At 46.0% G+C, this 24312-nt stretch overlaps 1 protein-coding gene across 9 annotated transcripts in view; it reads left to right on the top strand.

The window, feature by feature from the left end:
* The window catches only part of Slc7a7 (solute carrier family 7 member 7), a 48409-nt gene that overhangs the window by 7056 nt on the left and 17041 nt on the right, over window positions 1-24312 (top strand). For 5 of the 9 annotated variants that reach the window (XM_085828628.1, XM_021181364.3, XM_085828627.1 and 2 more), the window contains one exon: window positions 1790-2335. In XM_085828628.1, the coding sequence (XP_085684754.1) occupies window positions 1834-2335 (502 nt within the window). In that variant the 5' untranslated portion in view covers window positions 1790-1833. The other 4 variants (XM_029469061.2, XM_029469059.2, XM_029469060.2 and 1 more) reach the window with 4 other exon arrangements.

Here is a 24312-nt window from a genome sequence, read left to right as displayed (position 1 = left end):
AAAGGCGTGCGCCACCACCGCCCGGCATATTTCTTTTGAAAAAGCTTGAGGGTCAGACTTTGGGGGTGATGCTCCGGTTTAGAGGCAGCCACCCCTCTCTTTGCATGGGGAAGTGTTCAGAGCTCTCACTTAGAGCGCCACACAGGGCGTCTGAACCACTCCTGTACTTCCGCCAATCTCAGCTTGTGAACAATGCGTCCCATTCTCTAACCTTCCTGCCTTTCTTGTTTCGAGTGAGAGAGAGAAGTGAAGTTTGGGTGGGCCTTGGAGGGAGGACACATGGGGAGAGGTCTGTGCCACCAGTGCTCTGTACTTGGTAACTTATTAGACTCTCCGGGGTTTCAGAGAGCACACCCAGTTAGTTAGCTGTCCCTTCCTCTGGGCCTCCTGTCCCGGGGCAGAGCTGACAAAGGAGAGTCCTGATCGAGCACCTTCTTATCACAGAAAGTGCTGAGCCAGGAGCTCCTAGCTGCCCCTTTCGCAGATGTGAAAGGCCCGTGAACCTTGGACCCAGAGGGTTGCTTAACGCTCCTCTCCCTTTTCCTCACCCCTTCCTTTCCTAGCTTCCTCACCACCTCCTCCCTTCTTGACCTGACTTAAAGCGGGTAGGCGTTTGTCTGGGTTTCCCTCTTACTGCTGGAGGAAGGAGGAGCTGTCAGATCTCTGTTCTTGGAGGGTGTGTGTGCCTCTTTGTTTCAGAGACTGTGGCTGGCCATTGCTGTGGGAACCTCCTTATATCCAGAGCCAGGGAGTGAGTGTGCCCCACCCTGTCCCCTTGCTAAACCCTCTGCTGTTCTCTGTCTGTCCAGTCACTTCCTCGAGCTCCAGAGCCTCTGGCTGTAGTGTTTCGCCATTTGTCTGATTGCTTTCCTATTTTGTGCAGCTGTGCAGCTGTCTCTAGCTCTGTATTTCAGGGCATCTGCTGTCTGGCCTTAGCTCTTTCTTTTCCTTGGTTTGCTTTGGTATGTCTCCAGCAGTTCTATGGTGGGTGGGCAGCCACCACCCACTGCCTCCAGTCCTCTCTGGGTTCTGCTGTGTGTTTGGGCCATCCTTCTGAAAGATCATTCCTACTTTTTGGCTGGTGTGGATGTGAGAGATTTGGCGGCAGGAGGCCTGGGGTGCTAGAGGCTGGGACAGGTATCTGGGAATGGAAAAGCAGTACAAAGAGAATCAATCTCCTGTCTTCTTTTTTTTTTTTTTCTTTCTAGGATGGGTGGGGCTGCTTGGGCTTTGCCAACATCTAAGATGCCAGCTGACCATTTGTTAATGGCTATTCTGGAGCAGGGAGGTGGCTGTGCATCCGTAGCAGGAGCGCTTTAAAAGCTTCAGCCCAGCACACAGACTCCATAGGGGGAAGAACAGCAAATCAGCAAAAAGAGGATCTAGCGAATCAGTTGGTTTTAGGGTTGGTTCTTCATGCAGGCATCTCAGCGCAGGGACATTTGAAACTGAAATCAGAGGGGAGAGACTTTGGGGGTCAGGGGGAGGCAGAAAAGTTTTACCAAACTGCTTCATTCATGCCTGCCCTGCCTATTATTCATGCCATAATAGGCTGAGGGTTCAGCTGTCTGATAAATAAGGTATGCTACATCCTAAGGCTAGCATGCTTTCCCCTTTTGTGGGGGAAAAGCCAAGCCGGGGTCATTTTGACATGCCTTGGGGGAAAAGGTTGCGGGGAGACAGAAGTGAGGAGGGTGTCTGGATTGGTGGGTGCTGACTGCCTTGGGCCCTGTGGTGTGGGAGGGAGCGATTCTGCAGAGTGACCAACACAGCCTTCTTTCTTCCTTAGAGGGCAATGCAAGCAAGCTGGTGAAGGTCTTCCTTCTCTTCGCCATGGTCAACAGCACCAAGTATGAAGTGGCTGCTCAGCACGAGGCCGTCGATGGCTCTGCTCTGGGGGATGGGGCCAGCCCAGTGGCGGAGCAGGTCAAATTGAAGAAGGAGATCTCCCTGCTTAACGGCGTGTGCCTCATAGTGGGGAACATGATCGGCTCCGGCATCTTTGTCTCCCCTAAGGGTGTGCTCATGTACAGTGCCTCTTTTGGCCTCTCACTGGTCATCTGGGCTGTCGGGGGCATTTTCTCTGTCTTTGGGGCCCTTTGTTACGCTGAACTGGGTACCACCATTAAGAAATCCGGGGCCAGCTATGCTTATATCCTGGAGGCCTTCGGGGAATTCCTTGCGTTCATCCGCCTCTGGACTTCTCTGCTCATCATTGAACCCACCAGCCAGGCCATCATTGCCATCACCTTTGCCAACTACATGGTGCAGCCCCTCTTCCCGAGCTGTGGCGCTCCCTATGCCGCTGGCCGCCTGCTAGCCGCTGCCTGCATCTGTAAGTAGAGATGGGGGAGGATTGGTGATGGTGGAGGACTGGGCAGAAGTGGGGGTGTGAGTCCAGCCAAGGAGGAAGAGTTGGGAAATGATTGCCTACAACAGCTTTTTTAATTGTAAAAAGTAATGTGCACTGCGGGAGTGTAGCTTAATAAGACCTCAGTTGGAAGCTCCAGGCTCACTGGCCAGTGCTACTCCTAAAAAGTTTTGCATGAAAAGTCAGTTCAATGTAGTTTAAGGTTTGGGGAAGTAGCCAGTTAAAGGGCTTGCCTAGCACGTATGAGGGTATGCTTTGACTCCCCAGAACAACATAAACTGTGTGCATTGCTTAGTACCTCTAACCCCAGCATCTGCGAGGTTTCTTGAGGGCCAGTAGCTTAAGGTCATTTCTTTCTTAGCAAGTTTGAGGCCAGCCTTGCATGAAAGAGATCCTGTCTCAAAAAGCAAGCAGACAGGTTGGATGTGATGGAGCATGCCTTTAATTCCAGAAGGCAACTAGATGGGTTTCTGGTGCCAGCCTGCTCTACACAGTGAAACCATGTCACAAACAATCAAGCAAACAAAGGATTAACTTAATATAGTGTTAAAAAATGAAGGTGGCACACGCCTTTAGGCCCAGCACTCAGGAGGCAGAAGTCTGTGGATTTCTTTGAGTTTGAGGCCAGCCTGGTCTACAGAGCACGTTCCAGTACAGCCAGGGCTACACAGACAAAACTTATCTTGAATCTTCCACCCCCTGCAAAAGGAAGAAAGCAGCGCAGCACGTGTTCCCTAATGCTGGTTGCCTATTGCAATTGGCATGTTCTTCCTAATAGTTCTTCAAGTATATATATATATATATATATATATATATATATATATATATATTTTAATGAAGTAGGGTGATGCCATTGTACCTGTATTGCCGTAACTCCTACCATTTATCAGATGTCCTTGCTGCAGGCCTGTCTATGGCCTAGTACACTAGTTTGGGCTGCTTAGATTTAGAGATGGTCATGGGTAGATGGTGCACTGTGGTAGTTACCCTTTATGCACTTTCAGGAGTTTTGGTTTCTCCTCCTCCTTTTCTCCTCCTTTTTTTGGAGACAGGGTCTTGCTATATAGCACAGATGAACCTGGAGTTCACCACAGTACCCATTCTGACCTTGACCTTGGCATCTTTGTAGCTCGACCTCTGAAGTGCTAGTATTATAAGCATGTGCCACTGTGCATGGTTCATGAGTGATTTAAAAAAAAGATTTATTTATTTATTTATTTTATGCATATGAGCACACTGTAGCTGTCTTCAGGCACACCAGAAGAGGGCATCGGATCCCATTGTAGATGGTTGTGAGCCACCGTGTGATTGCTGGGAATTGAACTCAGGACCTCTGGAAGAACAGTCAGTGCTTTTAACCGCTGAGCCATCTCTCCAGCCCTCATGAGTGATTTTTAATTACATATGTATTGATACAGAGTAGCTGTATGTCTTATGGGATGAGCCTAGCCTTTAATGGCTGAGCCATCTCTCCAGCACCAGTGTGGCATTTTAATCCATCCTCACCAGCCGGGTGATGGGCATGCCTGTCATGTCATGTGTGTGCTGTCATTTCCTTGTGTTAGGGATGCTCAAAGTCCTCAGTCAATTCTGGCCAGCTGTAGTCTGACTGTGCTATATAAGCTTCGAAGTGATTTGTTCTTTCCAGTTGCTCCCTCGGTCTATCAGTCTTCCTATCCCCCCTCCACGCCCCACCCCGCCTTCCTTTCTCCTCCCAGGTTCTGGGAACCCTCCTCCTCCTCCCACACATCCCACCCTGCCTTCCTCACCCCTCCCAGGTTCTGGGAACCCTCTTCCTCCTTTTTCTTTTTTCCACCACTGTTCTATTATTACCTTAAAAAAAAAATTAACACAGGGTCTTACTGTGCTGCTCTGGCTGGCCTGGAACTTGCTGTGTAGATCAGGCTGGCTTCAAACCTGCTTCCACCCCCCAAGTTTCATTTCTGTTCAGGATTATTAAGTTCCCCTCCCATGTAAATTTTGTGATTTAATAACAAAAAAATAATCTGTGTATCTGCACAAGCAGACCTGGACGGAGACGTCAGGTGTTTTGCTCTCTCTCTGTCTAACTTACTCCACTGAGACTCACTGGGACAAGGTGACTTTCTGAACCTGGATTGAGGCTGGTGGCCAGCAAGCCCAGTGATGCTTCTTGTCTGCCACCAATAGTGTGACCATGCCCAGATCTGTGTGTGGGCTCTGAGGATTTGAACTCAGGTCCTTATGCTGTGCCGCCGTCTTCCATCAGGCGTGCTTCTTTCCCCATCTGTGAAGGGGAATGTCATTGTGTAGTCTGCACTGGCTCTGTAGGTTGTTTTGGGCAATACAGACATTGTAGCACTTCTGCAATCTATTCTCTCTCTCTCCCTCCCTCCTTCTCTTCCTCCCCTTTTCCTCCTTCTCCTCCCTTCTCTTTTGAGACAAGGTCTTCCCATATAGTCCCGTCTGTCTTGGAACTCTGTGTTGACTAGGCTGATCTCAAAAGTACAGAAATCCATTTGCCTCTGTCTCCTAAGTGCTGGGATCAAAGGATCAAAGGCATGCACCACCATGCTTGGCTCCTGTGTGTGTGTGTGTGTGTGTGTGTGTGTCTGTGTGTGTCTGTGTGTGTCTGTGTGTCTGTGTCTGTGTGGTATGCCTATGCATATCCTCCTTAGCTTTTAGTCTTGTTTTGTGATTCTCATTGTAGAAACCATTAATCTCCTTGCCCACATTTATTCTGGGTGCCTTGTGTTTGGCAGCTGTTCTGAATGAGAATAGGTCTTGATTTGTCTTCCAGCAACTTCATTCAGTATTGATGTGTAAAAAAGCAATTTTTAAAAAAGCTGGTCTTGTATTTTGTAACCTCACTGGATTTGTCAGTTCTAACAGTTTTTGGCTGGAGTCTCGAGTTTTTCTGTGTGTACTGCAGTGTCATGTGACAACAGGGACAGCTTGACTTCCCTTTCCCATGTGTCAGTGTCCCCATTTCTTCACATGCCTTCTTATGGCCAGCAGGTCTCATACTGTATTCTATAAGAGGCATGAGGTGCATACCTGGATCCCACTGCTTGTGATGGTAGTGGGGTACAGGAAGATCAGGAGTTCAAGGTTACTCTTTTTTTATAAGATGAGTTCTGTCTGACTATGTAGCTGGGCCTGGTCTCAATTTGCTTTGTGACCTAGTGTGCAAGCCCTGTAATATGTCTCTCTCTCTGTCTCTTTGTCTCTATTTCTCTGTATACACACCTTTAATTGTGGTGCGGGTGTGCCTGTGCCACAGTTTGTGAATGGAGTCAGAAGATAAATCAGATGTTGGGCCTCACCATCTGCCTGGGAAAGGGTGTCTTTAAAAATAGTAAATTTTGATAATTTATACATGTATACAATTAATTTGGGTCATTTTCACTTCTTTTGCCCTCCCCCCACTCTTATGAACCACCTCTTTTTCTCAAAAAGTCCCCCTCCCACTTTCCCAGTTTTTTTTTTTTGGCCCCTGCTGAGTTTAGTAAGGCTTGTTTATGTGAGCATTGGTGGGGAGTTATTTACTGGTGCATGGGTGGTGCAACAGTGGTTGGACCACTGAAGGAAAGAATTCCTCCTCCAGTCTCTCAGGGACATGAGCCCCTCCCCAACCCTTGATTCAGGGTTGCCTGGCTTCACCTTGTGCAGCTCCTGTGCAGGCAACCACAACTGCAGAGGATTCATGGATGCAATGACAAGTGGAGTCCAGAGACAGTGTTTTACAGTCCTCTGCCCCATCCTCCACCGTCTCTTCCCCATCCTCCACTGTCCTACTCCCTATCTTCCATAGTCTTTCTCTTCAGCCCCTCCAAACAAAACAGCAACAAACACAGTTGGTGACGGGCTGGGGAGCAGCTCAGTGGTGGAGCACTTGTTTATTAGCAGGTATGAGGTACTGGGCTCAGTCTCTAGGTTGGCAGAACTCAGCAGCAAATCTGTCTACTAGTGGGCTGCTTTTCTTCTTTCTCTACGTAAATAACTTACACTAGAAAGTGATTTAATGGGCTGGAGAGATGGCTCAGTGGTTAAGAGCACTGATTGTTCTTCCAGAGGTCCTGAGTTCAATTCCCACACAATGCACTCTTCTAGTGTGTGTTTGAAGACAGCTGCGGTGTACTCATATAAATAAAAATAAGTAAATCTAAAAAAAAGAGAAAGTGATTCAATGTGTGTGTGCATGCACGAGTGTGTGTGTGTTTTGGTTATAGGACAACTTGTGTGAGTCTGTTCTGCCTTTCCACCATGTGGGTCACAGGATTCAAACTCAGCCATTACCTACTGAGTCCGTTTTGCTGAACGTGAGTTTTTTCTTGAGAGACTTTTTTTTTTTTTTTTTTTGGTTTTTTCGAGACAGGGTTTCTCTGTATAGCCCTGGCTGTCCTGGAACTCACTTTGTAGACCAGGCTGGCCTCGAACTCAGAAATCCGCCTGCCTCTGCCTCCCGAGTACTGGGATTAAAGGCGTGCGCCACCACGCCCGGCTCTTGAGAGACTTTTAGTCTATGATCCACTCTTTTTTTTTTTTTAAGATTTATTTATTTATTATATATAAGTACACTGTAGCTGTCTTCAGACACTCCAGAAGAGGGCGCCAGATCTCGTTACAGATGGTTGTGAGCCACCATGTGGTTGCTGGGAATTGAACTCTGGACCTTCGGAAGAGCAGTCGGGTGCTCTTACCCACTGAGCCATCTCACCAGCCCTGATCCACTCTTCTTATTTGTTAGTGGTGTGCTTAGGTTTTGTGTGTTCTCATGACTCCATTGGTAGATTACATGTGTTCAGAAATCTAGCCATTTCTCCCATCTAGGTTTTCCAGTTTTTGTCATATATTCCTCCATAATGATCCTCCACACTTCTCTAATAATGTTTCTTTTTTGTGTCTGATTTGATTTATTTGGGATTTTTTTCTTGTTTAGTCTAGTCCTTGCTAGACACCACAGGCTAATAAATAAAAAGCCTGGTGCCAGGAATGGGTTACACCTTTTGGAGTTGTTAGTCAGTGAGGTACCGTAGACTTCCAAACATGACAGGCTATTGGTTCCCTTCCGAATGACGGTAAGACACCACCTGAAGACACCACAGACATGAGTGTCAGGGTAGTACTGACCCGGAAGCTTCTTCTCTATTGGCCTAGCTTTCCTAGTGCTGGAAGGTGCTGTGCATATGACTGGAGGAGAAAAACAACGGCCATTCTCCCCAGATGTAAACCCTAAGAACGACAGTAACAATCTGCCCGGTCAAAGTACAATAGTGGCAGGGATGTTAGAGGAGTAACCGATTACTCTCTGGTTGGTTCCAAGCTCATTTGATATAGGGCTGGCGAGATGGCTCATCAGTTCAGAGCACAAGCTGATCTTCCAGTGAACCTTGGCTTGATATCTAGCACTCATACGGGAGATCAACAAACAACTATCTATAACTCCATTTCCAGGGGATCTGATGCCTTCCCCCCACCTACATGGGCAGTAGGCACATGTGTGGTACACAGGCATACATGTAGGCAAAACACTCATACATGTTAAAACAAACAAACAAACAAACATGACATATCCCATCTGATGGAACCCATCCCTGGCACTGTTATCAGGGCTGTGCCCTGTGGCTACATAGGCCATAGGGCCTGGGGAGTCCCTGTTACTATTACTCTGCTAAATGAACATACATTAAACTGACTTCTAATGACCTACTGCTAGTCCTGTAGATTAACACATTGTGTCAATTACTTTTCTATTGTGTTGACAAAACACCACTGACCGAGGGCAGCTTATATAAGAAAACATTTAATTGGACTTAGGGTTTCAAGATTAGAGTCCATGATGGTAGGACAAAGGCACTGTGGAAGGAACAGCTGAGAGCATATCTTGATCCGAAAGCAAGAGGAAGAACTAACTTGAAATGGCATGAGTCTTTTGAAACCTCAAAGCCTGCTTCTGGTGATACCCCTCCTCCAATAAGGCCATACCTCCTAATCCTTCCTAAATATTCAAACAGACTGAAGACCAAGTATCCAAATATATGAGCCTGTGAGGGGATTCTCACTGAACCACTACATGCATCTTTCAACTCTCACCAGATAAGCTGCTTCTTGTAGGAAATGGAAATCAACACAGAGACGCACAACTGGTCAAAGTGCAGCGAAGAGGAGACTGAGGAGTTCTCAGTGCTGCTAGAGGGGATGCCTGTATTATACTCCCTTCCTTAACGCTCAGGGATTTTTGTGGAAGGAGTGGAAAGATTGTAAAAGTCAGAGGTGATGGAATTTACAATTATTTCCTCCTCCTCTTCCTCTTCTTCCTCCACCTCTTTTTCCTCTTCCTCCTCCTCTTCTTCTTCCTCCTCCTCCTTCTCTGTCAGAAGCCATCTAGGAAAGGCTATGGCAAACAAATGAGTTTTCTGGAGATGGCCCACTGTTTTGCATGACTGCAGTGGGTGCACTCTGAGATGCAGTGTCCTCAGAGACCTCATCCCAGGATTGCTTCTCACTACTGATATGCCTTTCCTGCCACTATTACATAGCCCGATGATTCCTGGGCATTAGTCCACCCAACTGTATTTGGCAAATTTCTTGCAGATCAACATGAAAATGTATTCTCATGTAGTAATGTTGTATAGACTAATTGATGATTTCATAATTCCTGATAATAATTTTATAGAATTCCTAAATTGATATAAGTACTCTCAAACCCCCTGTAGAATAAAAGCTGCAAATAGAGCTCTGCAAACCCTCATGTGTCATGGGCTTATTGCACTAGGAAAAGAAAACAGGTGTGGAACAAATTTACAATCTAGAAAAACATTCTTTCTAGGTTAGGAACGAGGCCACTATCTGGTAACTATAGGTCATAAACTGGGAATGAGCAATTTATTATAGGTACAAGGACAGGAAATAAATGATGGAGTAGTTTATACAAGACTTCAAAAATAATAAGACACAAGGGACATGATTAGTCTTTTGACAAAACCCAGCTTATTTGTGATGTGAAAACTGTTGCTTTAAACTTATAATGAGCTTGTGGTGCCATAAAATACAAAATGAATGTTTAGTTAGGTACTAGTCTTAATGGAAAGATATGTAAACAATTCTGTGGTAACTCCTTAAGTCTTATTGACCTATGACACGAACTGTTGCCTTAAACTTAGTATGAACTTGTGGGATGTAAAAGTACTTAGAAAACCATGTGATCAATTATCCTGAGAAGGTATAAAAACCAAGAACAAGAATAAAGTGGTAGTGTAGCCCTTTTCTCCTTCATTCAGAGGGTGTGTGTGTGTGTGTGTGTGTGTGTGTGTGTGTGTGTGTGTATGTATGTGCGCACCTGACTTTTTTCTTTCTTTTCTTTTCTCTCTGGCTCATGGAGAGTTAAGGAGCTCTGAGCCTCTTGCCTGGATAGCTAGATGCCTGAGTCAGAGTAAAGAGCCCAAGCAACTAAGTTTCTTTTCTAATTCTCCTGCTACATTCAGCAGGAGTTAATTGCCAGAAGCTATCAGCTTTTGGCCCCTGAATAGCAAGAGGGAGTTAAATTGTCTAAGCGATCTCTTTTGACCCTGATCACCAACCCACCCTGTTATCTTCCTCAGCTAGCTGAATGTTGGGTGGGACCTGGGCACTCCTCCTCCTCTTCCTCCTTTTCCTCTTTCTTTTCAAGATTTATTTATTAGGCCAGGTGCGGTGGCCCTTGCCTTTCATCTCAGCACTTACAGGCAGAGGCAGACAGATCTCTGTGAGTTCAAGTCCAGTCCCATAGAAAGTTCCAGGGTAGCCAGGGTTATATAGTGAGACCTTGTGTCAAAAGAAAGACAATAAAAAAAAGAGAAAGATTTATTTATTTATTTATTTATTTATTTATTTATTTATTTATAAAAGAAATTTACCCTGTAGACTATGCTGTCTTTGAACTCAGAGATCCACCTGCCTCTGCTTCTCAGGTGCTGGGATTAAAGGTGTGTGCCACTATCACCTGGCAAGATTAATTTCATATGTAAATACATATTTTTAAACGTGTATGAGTGTTTTGCCTGCATGTATGTATGGATCATGTATGTGCGGTGCCTGAGGAAGCCAGAAGAGAGCATTAGATTCCCCCCAGAACCAGAGTTAGAGGTAGTTGTGAACTACAAGGTGGGTGCTGGAAACAGAATCCAGGTCCTTGGCAAGGCAGTAAATATCTCATCTGCTGGGTCATCTCTCTAGCTTCTATTATTTCTTCTTGTTGGATTGATCTCTTTATCACTGTGGCTTTGATTTTATCTGATGCCTTATAGTTTTTATATTCCCAGGCGGTTCTCGAAAATTTGGGTTCATGTGACCCTCATGCCTCAACTTTGTAGGGGTTTTGTTTGTTTGCTGTTTGAGATAGGATCTCACTATGTAGTACTGGCTAGCCTGGAACTGTCTGTGTAGATCAGGCTAGCCTCAAATTCACAGAAATCCACCTTCCTCCACCTCCTGAATGCTTGGGATTAATAGTTTGTGCTATCACACCCAGAGACTTTAAAGTTTCTTAATTGAATTGTATTGTTTGATAAAAGTACAGGTACTTCAGGTCAATTTTGGTTTCTATTGCATGAGACGTGATTTTTTTTAAAGATCTATTTATTTATGTGAGTGCATTGTAGCTGTCTTCAGACACAGCAGAGGAGTGCAGAAGATCCCATTACAGATGGTTGTGAGCCACCATGTGGTTGCTGGGAATTGAACTCAGGACCTTCGGAAGAGCAGTCAGTGCTCTTAACCACTGAGCCAGCTCTCCAGCCCAGGATACATGTTTTCATCTCTTCACCTTAGTCTGTGTGAGTTTTGTTGGTGAAGCAAGTTGCTCGGAAGCAGTTTGCAGGAGCATTTCTATGGGCCAGAGTTGTAGACATTTCGATCTATCTTCATGTTTTCTTCTCTTAAATTCTGTATGAATAGAGAGCCACGTTAGAGGTGTTGGGAGCCGGCTAGCCCATACTCCCCTCTTTCCAGTCTCCTTCTCAGAGGGTGATGGCCTTGGGGATGACTGTGATCCTTCAGCTGTGAAGCGCAGACACTCTTGTCTGTTTGCAGAGGAGCAGTGCCAGGGAGTGCAGGAGTTTTACACCAGGGCCTTGTTCACTGGCCTGACTCCATTAACCTTATTTCCTGTTCTCTTTTGCTTTCTTTATTGCTGTCTGTGCTCCGCATCCTCCATTCCCCTGCTTTACAGCTATGTAAACAACTGACTGTTTTTTTTGTGTGTGTGTGATTTACTTGTTTGTGGCCTACTCGGATCTCTGCATGGGGGATGTTTGTCAGGCGGGAGGCTTTTCTCCTGAAGTGTCTGGTGTGGTCTGTAATTTTTCTCGTGGCAATTTTGTGTGACCTAGGAGGTCACTCACTGTCCAACCTCCTTTTAGGATCTGTTATGTTAGTCTTGGGCTCCTCAGATGTGGCAAAAAGTAACATAGCTGTGTAGAGAGTGCTCATTCTCTAAGTGATATTTTTAAGGTGACTGCATCACTGTAAGCCACAGGCTTCTATTATTTAACCACTTTTGCTGACATTTCTTTTAAACCAGTGGTGCATTTGCTTGTCTTTGTAATTTGACATTTCTTCTGATGACTCAGGGTTATTACTGCACAGCCTCTTTTTCCCATTTCCCTTCCTTCCTTTTAAGACAGGGTCTTGCTAAATCACAAAGGCTGGCCTTCAACACATCTTGATTTTTCTGTAACTGTGAGGTCTCCTCAGGCTCCTTGGGTAGGAAAGAACATTTGCTTCTTTAGGGGCTTCGGACTGTTGACTTTAGTTCTCTGGGCTTTATTCTTCCCTGATGTCTATTTGTGCCACCTGTGACAGCTGCCTGTCATCTCTTGATTCTGGCATTATACCTACCTACATCTGTCACTCCCCTCTGATCTGATGTCTCTAATTTGAGAATAGGAATGTACTCAAACTCTCGAACAGCCACCTACATACACTTGTACCAGAAAGCATGCAAAGTAGCCATAGCTACTGAGAATCTGTGGACTTCCCCTGTCAGTAAAAGGCACGGGGTTTGCATGTGGGTTCAGGGCAGCGTGTGTGTGTGTGTGTGTGTGTGTTTATGTATGTCAGTCAAAATGGTTTATTGTGCACCTACTATATTCAAAACACTCAAGGTGCAAGAGACAGATGGTTAGCACACATCTGTAGCAATCTGCTGTCTTGGAGCTCTCAGTGGAAGGTTCCTGCTTGAGTTCAGGGCCTGAGGCAGGAGCAAGTCCTGTGTGCACTTCTACTGCTTTTGGTCCCAGCTGGAGAGCTGCCATTAACTGAGGAGGTCTGCTGCCTTTGTGCAGTCCCCTCTGAGGCCTGATTGTCATCTCCTGAGTCTCCTCTGGTTTCAAACTCTCTGCGTTCCTCAGTGTTGAACAACTTTCCCTCCCAAGGTGCTAGGCTGAGGCCAGGTGAGAGCCTTTTACTGGACCCCTCTAGGGATACTTCTTTGATTTTTTTTTTTCCCATGCTTCAGTGGCAGTGTGGACCAAAGAGAGTGCAGCCACCAAGTCCTCCGGAGCCAAAGTCTGCCTGTGTGCAGGGACAGGATCGAAGTGTGTTTCGTGGATGTGGGATGAGAGGTGGGAATGATGATGTCAGGTTTTTGTGTTTTGTTTTGTTTTGTTTTGCTTTGTTTCCTGTGGCTTTGGCAGGATGACTGCCCAGACCTGTTAGTATGTGGATCTGATCCTGACCTTAACCTTGGGGTTGTTCTAAATTGACGGCCAGACCAAAGCCCGAAAGGCAGACTTTTAAGATAACCTTGGTAGAGTGAAGGGTGTGCTCTACTTGTGTTTGAGGCTGAGCCCAACAGTTGTGTGCTTCTTGGTGCAAGGAGCAGAGAGCCTTTACTTTCAGTATAATGTGAGGATGACCTGAGGGCCAGGGAATCTGGGTGCAGTGATGAAGCTGCTCTAGAAGCAGAGGCAGGAGGATTACTTGAGCCCAGGAGTTCTAGATAACGTATCTGAGAGAACTGGTGAAAAAGCTGGGCATGTGGCTCTTGTCTCTAATTCTGGTATTTGGAAGGTAAAAGTGGATTTATCATGAGTTCTAGATTAGCCTAGCCTATGTAGCGAGACCCTGTCTAAAAAACAAAACAAAACAAAACAAAACAAAACAACAAAATAAGCAGGGTGGTGTGTGATACAGGCCTTCAAGTCCAGTGCTCTGGAGACAGAGGCAGGTGAACTCTTTTTGAGTTCAAGGCCAGCCTGGTCTACATAGTGAGTTCTAGGCCAGCCAAGGGTTATACTGTGTCAACACACACACACACACAACACACACACACACACACACTGTGAAAACCATACATTGAACTCAAGTGTAAGGTATTGATTATTGATGCTTGAAGCTGGTATCTCGTTGTGTTGCAGGCCTTTACTTTACAGGAATGCGCTTGGCTTTCTCCCGAGTGGTCATGTGCACGAGTCATTACACAGACCGTATCTGGACGTTGTTCTGTCTTTAGTAACTCCACAGACAGGATTCACAAGCTCGGTCCTTCCGTTACCGTTTCATAAGCTCATGGCACAAGTCAGATGCTGAGATTCTAAGCGGCCTAAGTGAGGACTCAAGCTAATTTTTCATGTTTAACAAGAGAAAGACTTTAATATACAGCCCTCATTTATTCTGTTCTTCTGGAAGCACGATGTAGGCATACTATGTGCTAGATATTACACTTGGTGCTGGGAAAGAATAATAACGGACATCCCTGTTCTTTCAAGACCTCACAGGGCAGAAGGGAGACAGATAGACATGCCATCCAACAGTGTGCCCTGTAGTGTAAGTGTGGTGACAGGCATGACAGAAGCCAGGAGGACAACTTTAGTTTTATTTTATTATTTTGTTTTGAAAATGTAGCCCAGGCTGGCCTCCTGTCTCAGTCTCCCCATTGCTGGTTATTTCAAGTGTTGACTTACCATTCCTGGCAGAACTTTTTTTTTTTTTTTTGTGGGAGGAGAGGTTTAGAAGAGAAGGGTCATGCTCAGGTCAGGCATGAGTCTTAGCTGAGGAGACATGCAGCTAATTTCTCAGTGAAAACCCTATTTGTGGAGAAGCAGATACTCATCAGTGTGTGGAATATTCAGAGAGTTCTAGGTAGTTGAATGGCTGGAATGTGGGCTGGGCAGCGAGGTGGCCTGGGATGAAGATGGCTCTACATGGTGCCTAATATGGACTGGATCTTGAGGGTAGGGGCGCTGCTGGTTTTTTGCAAAGCAGGTGAAGTTAAAGGAGAGGAGAGGTCCTGAAATGAACACAGCTCGTTCCAAGGAGGACTCTGGTGGCCACATGGAGAGTGTGTTTGGAAAGAATGTGAGAAGGAAGGTGGAGAGGCTCGTTCAGGAACAGAAACCGGAGTCCTCATGGAGAGCAGTGAAAAGGAGTGAGTGGCCTTAGGGACAGAGATGAGGGCTTGGATAGAGAATTGCTGGGGCTTTGGTAGTGAGAAGGGTGTTGTGGGTGGGACCGCACTTTAAAACAAGGGAGATGGGCTGAGTGAGGAGGGAGGGCCTTCTGGGCTTGACCTGGGCTCCTGCGATCCTTCTGGGTCTGTCCTGGGCTCCTTTGGTCCTGGGTCAACAAGAGACCCATGCTGCATCTGCAGCCACCTGAGGAGTTCTTTGAAGAGTTCCGTTCAGGAGAAGCCAGGTCTCATCTTAGAGAGAGAGAGAGAGAGAGAGAGAGAGAGAGAGAGAGAGAGAGAGAGGAGAGAGAGGGGCAGACAGAGGGGGAACAGAGAGAGAAACACGAGAGAGAGAAAGACAAAGGGACAGAGAGACAGAGTCTCACTCTATATATCACTAGACCAGTCTGGTCTCTATATCACAGAGATCCGCCTCTCTCTGTATCCTGAGTGTTGAGATTAAACACCATGGCTTGGCATTAAAAAAAAAAAATTGTAGACCAGGCTCAAACAAACTCAGAGAGAGCCACTTGCCTCAGCCTTATGAGTTCTGGGACTAAAGGCATGCACCATCACACCTGGCATTCACTATAATGTTTTAAAAGATTTGTTTTATTTTTAATTATGTGTATGCGTTTATGTGGCTATGTGCATGTGCGTGTGGGTGGTACAGAAGACAGAGGCGTTGCATTCTGGGATCACAGGTGTGTGTGAGCCACCTGAAATAGGTATTGAGAATAGCATTTAGGTTTCTGCAAGTCCACCACACACACTGGCCACTGAGTCCTCTCTGCAGCCGGAGACTTGGAGTTTCTTGTTATTTTATTTATATGTGTGTCCTTTGTATATGTGTATGTGAGTTTATTTACACAGATGTGTGTGCAGGCACCCATAGAGGCCAAAAGAGGGCGTCAGAGACCTTGAAGTTGGAGTATAGGTGTTAGAACAAACTGGTAGAGGTGCTGAGATCTGAACTCTGGTCCTTAAAATTGACTGTTGGCTGCTGAGCTGCTCCAGTCCAAACTTTATTTTTATATTATATGTATGGGTGTTTTGTCTGCATATACGTCGAGTGAACCACTAGCTTGCATGGTACCCACAGAGTCAAGAAGAGGGCATCAGACGACTTGAAAGTGGAGTTACAGATGGTTTGTGAGCCACCGTGTCGGTGCTGAGAACTGAACCCAGACCTTGGCAAGAGCACCAAGGGCTCTTAACGGCTGAGTCATCTCTCCAGCCCCCAAAGTTGGAGTTTCTAAACAAAAGGTTTTAACATAGGTTTGAGCATGACCATTAAGGGGAAGAAAGATACTTAGGAAAAGGGGCTAATTACCCAAATGTGGTTGTGGGCATCTCTAGAAAAGCTTGCTCTTGAGCTCTCAACAATACCCATTTACATTCTTTGCATGGTTTCTGAAGTGATGTGGTTCAAAGAGTTGCCAAGAACTTCTTTCCCCTCCTCTCTGGTAATGAGATCATAGGGTGGATCATGGTTCACAAGGGAGCTAAGAAATGTGTTTTGATTACAAACACAGTTAATAATCATACTAGTGAGATCCTCAAAAAATTACAGGCTTGCATCTGGGGGAAAAGAATGAGGTTAAACTAAAAGGCCTTATAAGCATGGTCCATTTTAATGTTAACATTATTTGAACTATTTCTACATGGAAGGAATGTTGTACCTTTAGGTGATCTTTGTGGCAAATTTTCTCAGTTGTGTCAAAATTCTCCACCATCAGCTGGTGCGGGATTTCAAGTAGACTCTGGTGTGAGGACTCCTTCCCTTCTCATGTCCCCTTGATTCCCCCCTCTCCCCCTTCCCTCGACCTTCTATCCTACCTTAGTTCTTACAAGCAATGCCTCCCCAGGATCACTGTGACCTGGAGTTCGGTCATTTTCCGGGAAGCTGAATCATGTTTAATTTAAAAAGAAATTGACATGCCAGGTGTTAGGGTACAGTGATGAGCAATGTATATATAATTGCTATGACCAGCAGTTGGTCACTGTGAAGGCACCCCCTTTTCTTAGCACAGTGAAAAGCCACAGGAACACAGAGTAGTCACCAGGAAGTTTCCTGCAGAACACAGAATCAGGACAATGGTTAAAAATCTGAGCTGAGAAACTGTCACTGAAGTAAGTGCCTTTAATCCCAGCACTTGGGAGGCAGAGGTAGGCAGATCTCTTGAGTCCATGGCCAGCCTGGTCTATAGAGCAAGTTGCAGGGCAGCAAGGGCCGACACATAGAAACCCTGTCTCGAAAACAACAACAACAATAACAACAACACTAAAACAGAAAACAAACAAACAAAAAAACCAAAATAAAACAAATCCCAAACAAACAAGCAAAAAACAAAAAGAAAACTTTTATTGATTGTAGCAGGCTTTATAAAACATGGAGCTGAAATGTCATTGGTAGTGTGGTAGAGGAGCCAGGCAAATATATATCCAGCAATGTATGTGGCAGTTTCTTTTTTTTTTTTTAAGATTTATTTATTTATTATATGTAAGTACACTGTAGCTGTCTTCAGACACACCAGAAGAAGGAGTCAGATCTCATTACGGATGATTGTGAGCCACCATGTGGTTGCTGGGATTTGAATTCAGGACCTTTGGAAGAGCAGTCGGGTGCTCTTACCTGCTGAGCCATCTCACCAGCCCCTTTGTGGCAGTTTCTAGGAGGGGTGGACACTCAGTGGATGGTGTCACATCTGTGTTGAAAGATGGAAGAGTCAGAGTTGGGCCGAAGCACTCAGATTGCTACCGTGCCCGAGTGTTCTGCCTTGCCTGACTTCCTGCCTGCTCCTCTTTGGTGTCTTTGCTGCACTCAAGCTTGCTCTTGCTTTGGCTAAGTGCTGCCTGGTGTGTTGCTGCTTTGGGTTTGTTTTGTTCTTTTACCAGGAAGGCTCTTTCCCCAGATGTTCACAGACCTGCTCCATGCACCTCTCTGGGAGATGGGTCAAAATGGTCTTTCTTGTGAGATTGGGGTGTCGCTCAGAGGTCGAGCGTGTGTCTAGCATGTGCTGGGCTCTGCGTTCGATCCTCAGCACCAGAACCGAACAAGGAAGCAGAGGGAGCAGAGAGTTGTTTCTTCCTTTAAGACGCTTTATGAAATATTTTTGAGTGTGTGTGTGTGTGTGTGTCTGTGAATGCCAAGTGTGTGTGGGTACACTCAGAGGTTACACCAGGAGGCATCAGGCAGGCCTCTTGGGACTGGAGTTAGATTGCTATGAGCTGCCTGTGGGTAGGGAGAACCGAATGCCAGTCTGCAAGAGCAGCAAGTGTGCTCAACTCCTGAACCATCTCTCCAGCCCCTCCTTAAAAGTTGGTGTTGTGAGTGTGTACAGGCGTGCCTAGCACATGTGTGGAGGTCAGAGAAAAATGACCAGAAATAAGCTTTCTCCTTCCATCGTGCGAATTCTGGGGATCAAGCTCAGGTCATTGGGCTTGGTGGTAGGTTCCTTTATCCACTGAGCCATCTTGCTGGGTCCCTCTCTTCTCTCTGTATTTCCTCTTTCTCCTCTTCTTCCTCTTCCTCCCCCTCTCTGTCTCTCTCTCTCCTCCCGAGCCCCATCCCAGCTCCCTGGTTCATTTTGCTCTGTGGTACCCATTACTGCCCAGCATCAGTGATTCGTTTGCTTATTGTCCGCCTTTTCCTCTACCAGGCAAACATCATGGGAATAAGCACTTTGCTTTGCTTAGTGTTTATACTGCACTCGGTACCGACATTCATGCCCTTCTCCTTCTAGGAATCATTACATCTTTTGAAGAAGGGGTGTTGGTGGTGAGACTTTCTAGACCCGGGGAAAGGCACACAGGTGAGAGAAGACATGGGGTACGCGTACTCGTAGGAGATTGTGAGTTGTACCTTCCTGGGGTTCAGACTTATCCTAAATAGGGAGCCAGTAGCGCTGGATTGGAACCTGGGCAAAGCCAGAGGCAGACACCATTCTGAAGTTCTTTCAGGGCTGGGGACATGGCTTAGTTCCTAAGAGCTTTTGTAGAGGACCTGGGTTTCCATTCCTAGCTCCCGCATGGTAACTCATCAGTGCCTGTAATTCTGTTTCCAGGGCATTCCTCTTCTGTGTGGTGCCTACAGCAATAGGGCCTTATCTAGTTGAGTTGGGCAACCAAGAGTAATATCAATAGTCTTTGTTGTTTGGGGCCTCCTTAACCAGTACTCAGTATGTAGTAACTGAGTATGAAGATTTATCCCAGGTCTGGAGCTGAGAGTTTTATTTAATGACCCATGTCTTCTGAGACCCATTGTCTACCCATGAAGGGTTATTGTGTTCAAATTCCCTTAAAAAATTTGTATTAGTACCTTTTTTTTTTCTTTGATTTGTTTATTTGTATGTTGTATGGGTGTTTGGCCCACATATGTCTGTGTAGCGTGCATGGAATGCCTATGAGATCAGAAGAGAGTGTCAGATCCTCTGGAACTGCAGTTACAGGCAGCTGTGAGCTGCCTCTGTGGCTGCTGAAAATGCAGCTAAGGTCTTCTCCACCGAGCCATCTCTCAGCCCCTCAAAATAGTGGCTTTCCATAAGGAATTTTCATATGTTCTTAGTTTGGATTATTGTGCCCCCAAACCCTCCTCTCCCCTGTCCCCCAATCCTGCTTAGGTACTTAAAACCCCGGATTCCGTCATCTTACACTTTCCTTTAATCATCTGTATCCCTCATCTGACTTCACAGGCTTCCCAAGCATGCTACACAGACATACATGCAGGCTTCCCCTTGTACCATTTGGGACCCCACCTCCCTCTCACGGGCTCTAGCCTCTGGAGCTCTGTAGACACTCCAGATTAAACACAGAAATCTAAAAATTCAAAGCCAGGACCACATATGAGAGACGACATGCAGTGCTGTGCCTGTTATTTGTTTGTTAGGATGCCCTGTCTTTTCCTGGAGGTGGGGTACTGAAACCTCCTGGGCCTGCTCTGCTGGGGCCACTCTGTGACTAACTGTGCTACTGTGTGTTTTATGACATTGAGTGCTCCTTTGTTTGGGTCATAAATGTTTAGAGCCATCCTGTCGTCTTGGCGGATTGGTCCTTCAGTCAGCATGAAGTGGTGGCGTTCTCCTTTCTCACCAGTTTTTTGTTTTTTTTTTTTAATTAGGTATTTTCCTCAATTACATTTCCAATGCTATCCAAAAAGTCCCCAATACATTTCCCCCCCCCCCAGTCCCCCACCCACCCACACCCACCCCTTGGCCCTGGCATTCCCCTGTACTGGGGCATATAAAGTTGGCAAGTCCAATGGGCCTCTCTTTCCAGTGATGGCTGACTAGGCCATCTTTTGATACAAATGCAGCTAGAGTCAAGAGCTCTGAGGTACTGGTTAGTTCATAATAATGTTCCACCTATGGGGTTGCAGTTCCCTTTAGCTCCTTGGGTACTTTCTCTAGCTCCTCCATTGGGGGCCCTGTGATCCATCCAATAGCTGACTGTGAGCATCCACTTCTGTCTCACCAGTTTTGGTTGGAGCTCTGTCTGTTGTTAGAGCAGCCACCGCTGCTTGTTCACTCGGTCAATGCACTTGGAAATCTTTTTCCAGCCTGGCAACCTCAGGTTGGGTTTGTCTTCTTTGGTGAGGGGAATTCCTTGGAGGCTGCACATAGATGGCTCCTGGTTCTCTATCCAGTTTTCTCGTCTGTATCTTTTGACTGGGGAATTGAGGACACCAGTGCTCAGCGTTATTATTGGAAGCTGTGTGTCGATTCCTGACCATTTGTTTGTAGCACTTGTTTTTCTCTTCCTTCCTTATTGAATGTTAATTCTATTCGTTCATTTCTTGTGGCCTCATGGATGGACTTGCCTTTCTCTTCAGTCTAAAAAGATTCTTTCAGATATCTTCTGTGGAGTTGGCTGAGTGGTCATGCATCCCTTTAGTCTATCTTTATTTTTACTTCTAAAAAACTTCATATGTATTTATTTATTTTGAGAGTAGGGTCTTTCTATGTAGCCCTGGCTGTTCTGGAACTATTTATGCAGACCAGGATGGCCTTGAATTCACAGAGCTATACCTGCCTCTGCTTCCCAAGTGCTGGGATTAAAGGCATGTACTACTATGGCTGGCTCCTTTAGTCTATTTTTTAAAAAAATGTTTTTATTTTATGTGTGTAAGTGCCCGCATGTGTGTATGTGTACTGGTGTACTGCTTTTTGTCCGGAGAGCCCAGGAGAGAGTGCTGAATTCTCTTGGAACTGGAGTTAAGATAGTTTTGTGAGCCACCATGTGGGTGCTGGGAACTAAACCCAGGTCTTCTGTAAGAGCTGCAAGAACCAGAACCAGCTCTCTACCCCATCCCCCTTACTCTATTTTATCATGTCAGGCTTTAACTTTCATTTATTGAAGATTTCATTTATTTTAAAGTGTGTGTGTGTGTGTGCACGCACATGCATGAACACACACACACACACACACACACACGAGTGCAGGTGCCTGTGGAAGCCAGAGTGTTGCTTCTCCATGGAACCAGAGTTACAGGTGGTTGTGACCCTCTTAGTAACATATATAGTGTTGGGAACTGCAGGAACAGTACATGTACTTGACCGCAGAGCCATCTCTCCACACTGAAACTTTGTAATTTTGAATTTTATGGTTTTAAAAAGATCTTTTTTAAAAGCATACAGGCCACAGCAGAGAGATGAGTTAGTAAGCGACTCCTTACTGTGGCTTGGACTAGAATCATAAGATCATGGTTTGGGGATAAGGGGACTAGCTGGGTCTGACATTGGCTGGGCTTGATGATAATATGATACCCATGTAGTAAGCTATATGGTGGATGGTGATGTTGGATGGTAATGTGATACCCACATAGTGAGCTATATGGTGGATGGTGATGTTGGATGGTAATGTGATACCCACATAGTGAGCTATATGGTGGGCAGTGATGCTGATCACTCATATGAGGAAGAGTAGGTTTGAGAGAACTGCTGGGATTAATTTTCAATATGTTGAATTGGATGTGCCTGATGACACCCAGTAGTGATTCTTTTTAAAATATTTATTTATTTATTTTACTTTATATATATGAGTATACTGTTGCTCTCTTCAGGCAAACCAGAAAAGGACATCAAATTCCATTGTAGATGGTTGTGAGCCATGATGTGGTTGCTGGGAATTGAACTCAGGACCTCTGGAAGAGCAGTCAGTGTTCTTAACCACTGGGCCATTTCTCCAGCCCTAATAGTGACTTTAAAAAAAAAAGCGTTATTGTTTATTTATGCATAGGTGTGTCTGTGTGAATGTATGCTAGCTACGTGGTACTCTCAGAGGCCAGAAGAGATGCCAGGTCCCCTGGTGCTAGAATGGCAAACAGTTGTAAGCTGCCCAATGTGAGTGCTGGGATCCATGCTTGGGTGTTCTGGAAAGAGCAGCAAGTCCTCAACCGCTGAGCCATCTCTCTGGTCACTCATTGGCTGGTCATGCTTCTAGGGTCATGTAGTTGGCTGCTACTGTGTTTTGGGAATCGTTATAATAGTAGTAGAAACCAAGGGCACAGAGGGCATGACCTAGGGCCTGGGTGTAGAAATGGAGGACAAAGAACAGACTCTAGGATTACCAATGTTTGAGAGATCTCAGCTCTGCAAAAGTGGTGACAAAGGAGGACCCGCTAAGAGGGGAGACAGAGAGGTGGTGACCGGGAGAGAGCAGTTTGAGAAATAGCCAGCGAGCAGCCGTGTCTCGTTCGCTAAGCGGCCAAGCTAGATAAGGATGAGTTACAGGGAGGCCAGTGGTGACTTCCCACGTGGGCTTTCTCCTAAGGCAATTTCAAGGCAGTGAGGTTGGAATTGGATTTCAGAACTATTTCACCAAGAAAAATCTACTCAGTGTTACTATGAGCTTATTTCTGTGCTGCGCCTAGGGGAGACAGATCCATTAAACGGCCTTTCTTTACGTAGCTCAAGGTAGGCACATGAACCATTCTAAGCCACTGTAGTATGGAGGAAAAAGGGGGGGGGGCAGCACAGAGGAGAAATTGGTTAACCATTTGGAATTAACAGATTCCAAGCAGGAGCTCAAGGAAACTCGGGTGCGATGGATGGCAGGGGAGGGGAGATGCTAGACCATTGTAGGGAAGGGAGTGGCGATAATCTGTTTGTCTCTCTCTCTTCAGATTCTCATTATGTAGCACTGGCTGGCCCGGAACTCACTATGTAGACCAGGCTGGCCAGGGTGGAATAAGCACCTGGAGGTCCATGCTTGCCCAAACAGCCTTCTGCGGAGGCAGGATGCTCTGGCCACCGAGCACGGCTACACATCGCTGTTCTCGCCTTGCCTATTCTCACTCACTGCAAGCTAGTTATTTTGGTTTAGCTTTTCCCCCTCTTTGTTGACAGGACATGTCTCTAGTCAGCCGACTGCCTGAGTCAACCAGCAGTGTTTACTGAGGGCTGTGAACAGGGCATAGCATCTTTGCATGCCCCCGACTTGGCCCTTCGGAACTGTATGTACTAATAGGATCCTTAGTAGACGCTGGCAAGCTGACTATACAGAAGCTAGAACTCAAGATTCAGCATCTTTGAGATGGGGCATTTCGTGCGGTGGACGCTCTAGGGCCCTGGCTGAGGCCTGTGGTCTGCTGTAGAAGCTGGGCGGAGGGAAGGACAGACAGTTCATCAAGAGCTGACAAGCCAGATGGTGGACTGTGAAGGACTTCGGATCTCTGTGTGTGTCTGAGATCTTTGACCATATGTCCTCTTGCAGTTTTTCCTGACTAGAGTGACTGACCTCATGTGCTTATGGCTAATGAGGTGGAACAGCTGGGCCTCCAGCTGACTTTTGCCCCTTGAATTTTTTCTTGGAAGCTAGTTAGTTTCCTATCTTGGAAAGGTTTTCCAAGGATCCATCCATCTTAAGTTAGAGGTTAGGTCATGTCCTACAGTCACCTTAGCAAATTAGGGTGGCATCAGAATTTAGGGTTATTCCTAGTATAGGATCAGTGCAAATTCCTTTCCAGAAGTGAAGGGGCACAGCTGTGTGAGGGTTTAACCCATACAGCTCTTAGGGGTTCATTCTTGGGCTCTTTTCTCTGTTACCTTTGTCTCTACTTCAGAAGCACTGAAGGAATGTTCTAGAGGAATGCTGGGAGAATTGCCTGGAACAGTGGGTCTGAATCTTAGCTGTACACTGGGATTATCAAGAGAATTTTAAAAGTATAGATTTATTTATGTGCATGGGTGTTTTGCCTGCATTCATGTCTGTACAGTATGTTCATGCCCAGTGCCCATGGAGGCTGAAAGAAGGTGCTGGGCCCCTGGAACTGATGGCTGTAAACCACCCTGTGGGTGCTGGGAATCGAATCCTGTTCCTCTAGAAGAGCATCCAGTGCTCATAAATGCTGAGCCATCTCTGTAGCCACACACCAACCCCCTTTTGAGACAGGGTCTCACTATGTAGTCTTGACTGGCCTAGAACTTGCCATGTAGATCAGGCCAGCCTCAAACTTACAGAGATCGGCATGATGAAAGGTGTTGGCCATTACTCTCATCCAAAGAATTAAAAACTCCAAAACGTTCCTTCCATC

This window comes from Mus caroli, unplaced genomic scaffold (genome assembly GCF_978045245.1).
Source record: "Mus caroli unplaced genomic scaffold, Mus_caroli_1 scaffold_12, whole genome shotgun sequence".
NCBI lineage: Eukaryota > Metazoa > Chordata > Mammalia > Rodentia > Muridae > Mus > Mus caroli.
This window is presented reverse-complemented; position numbering and strand designations above follow the sequence as displayed.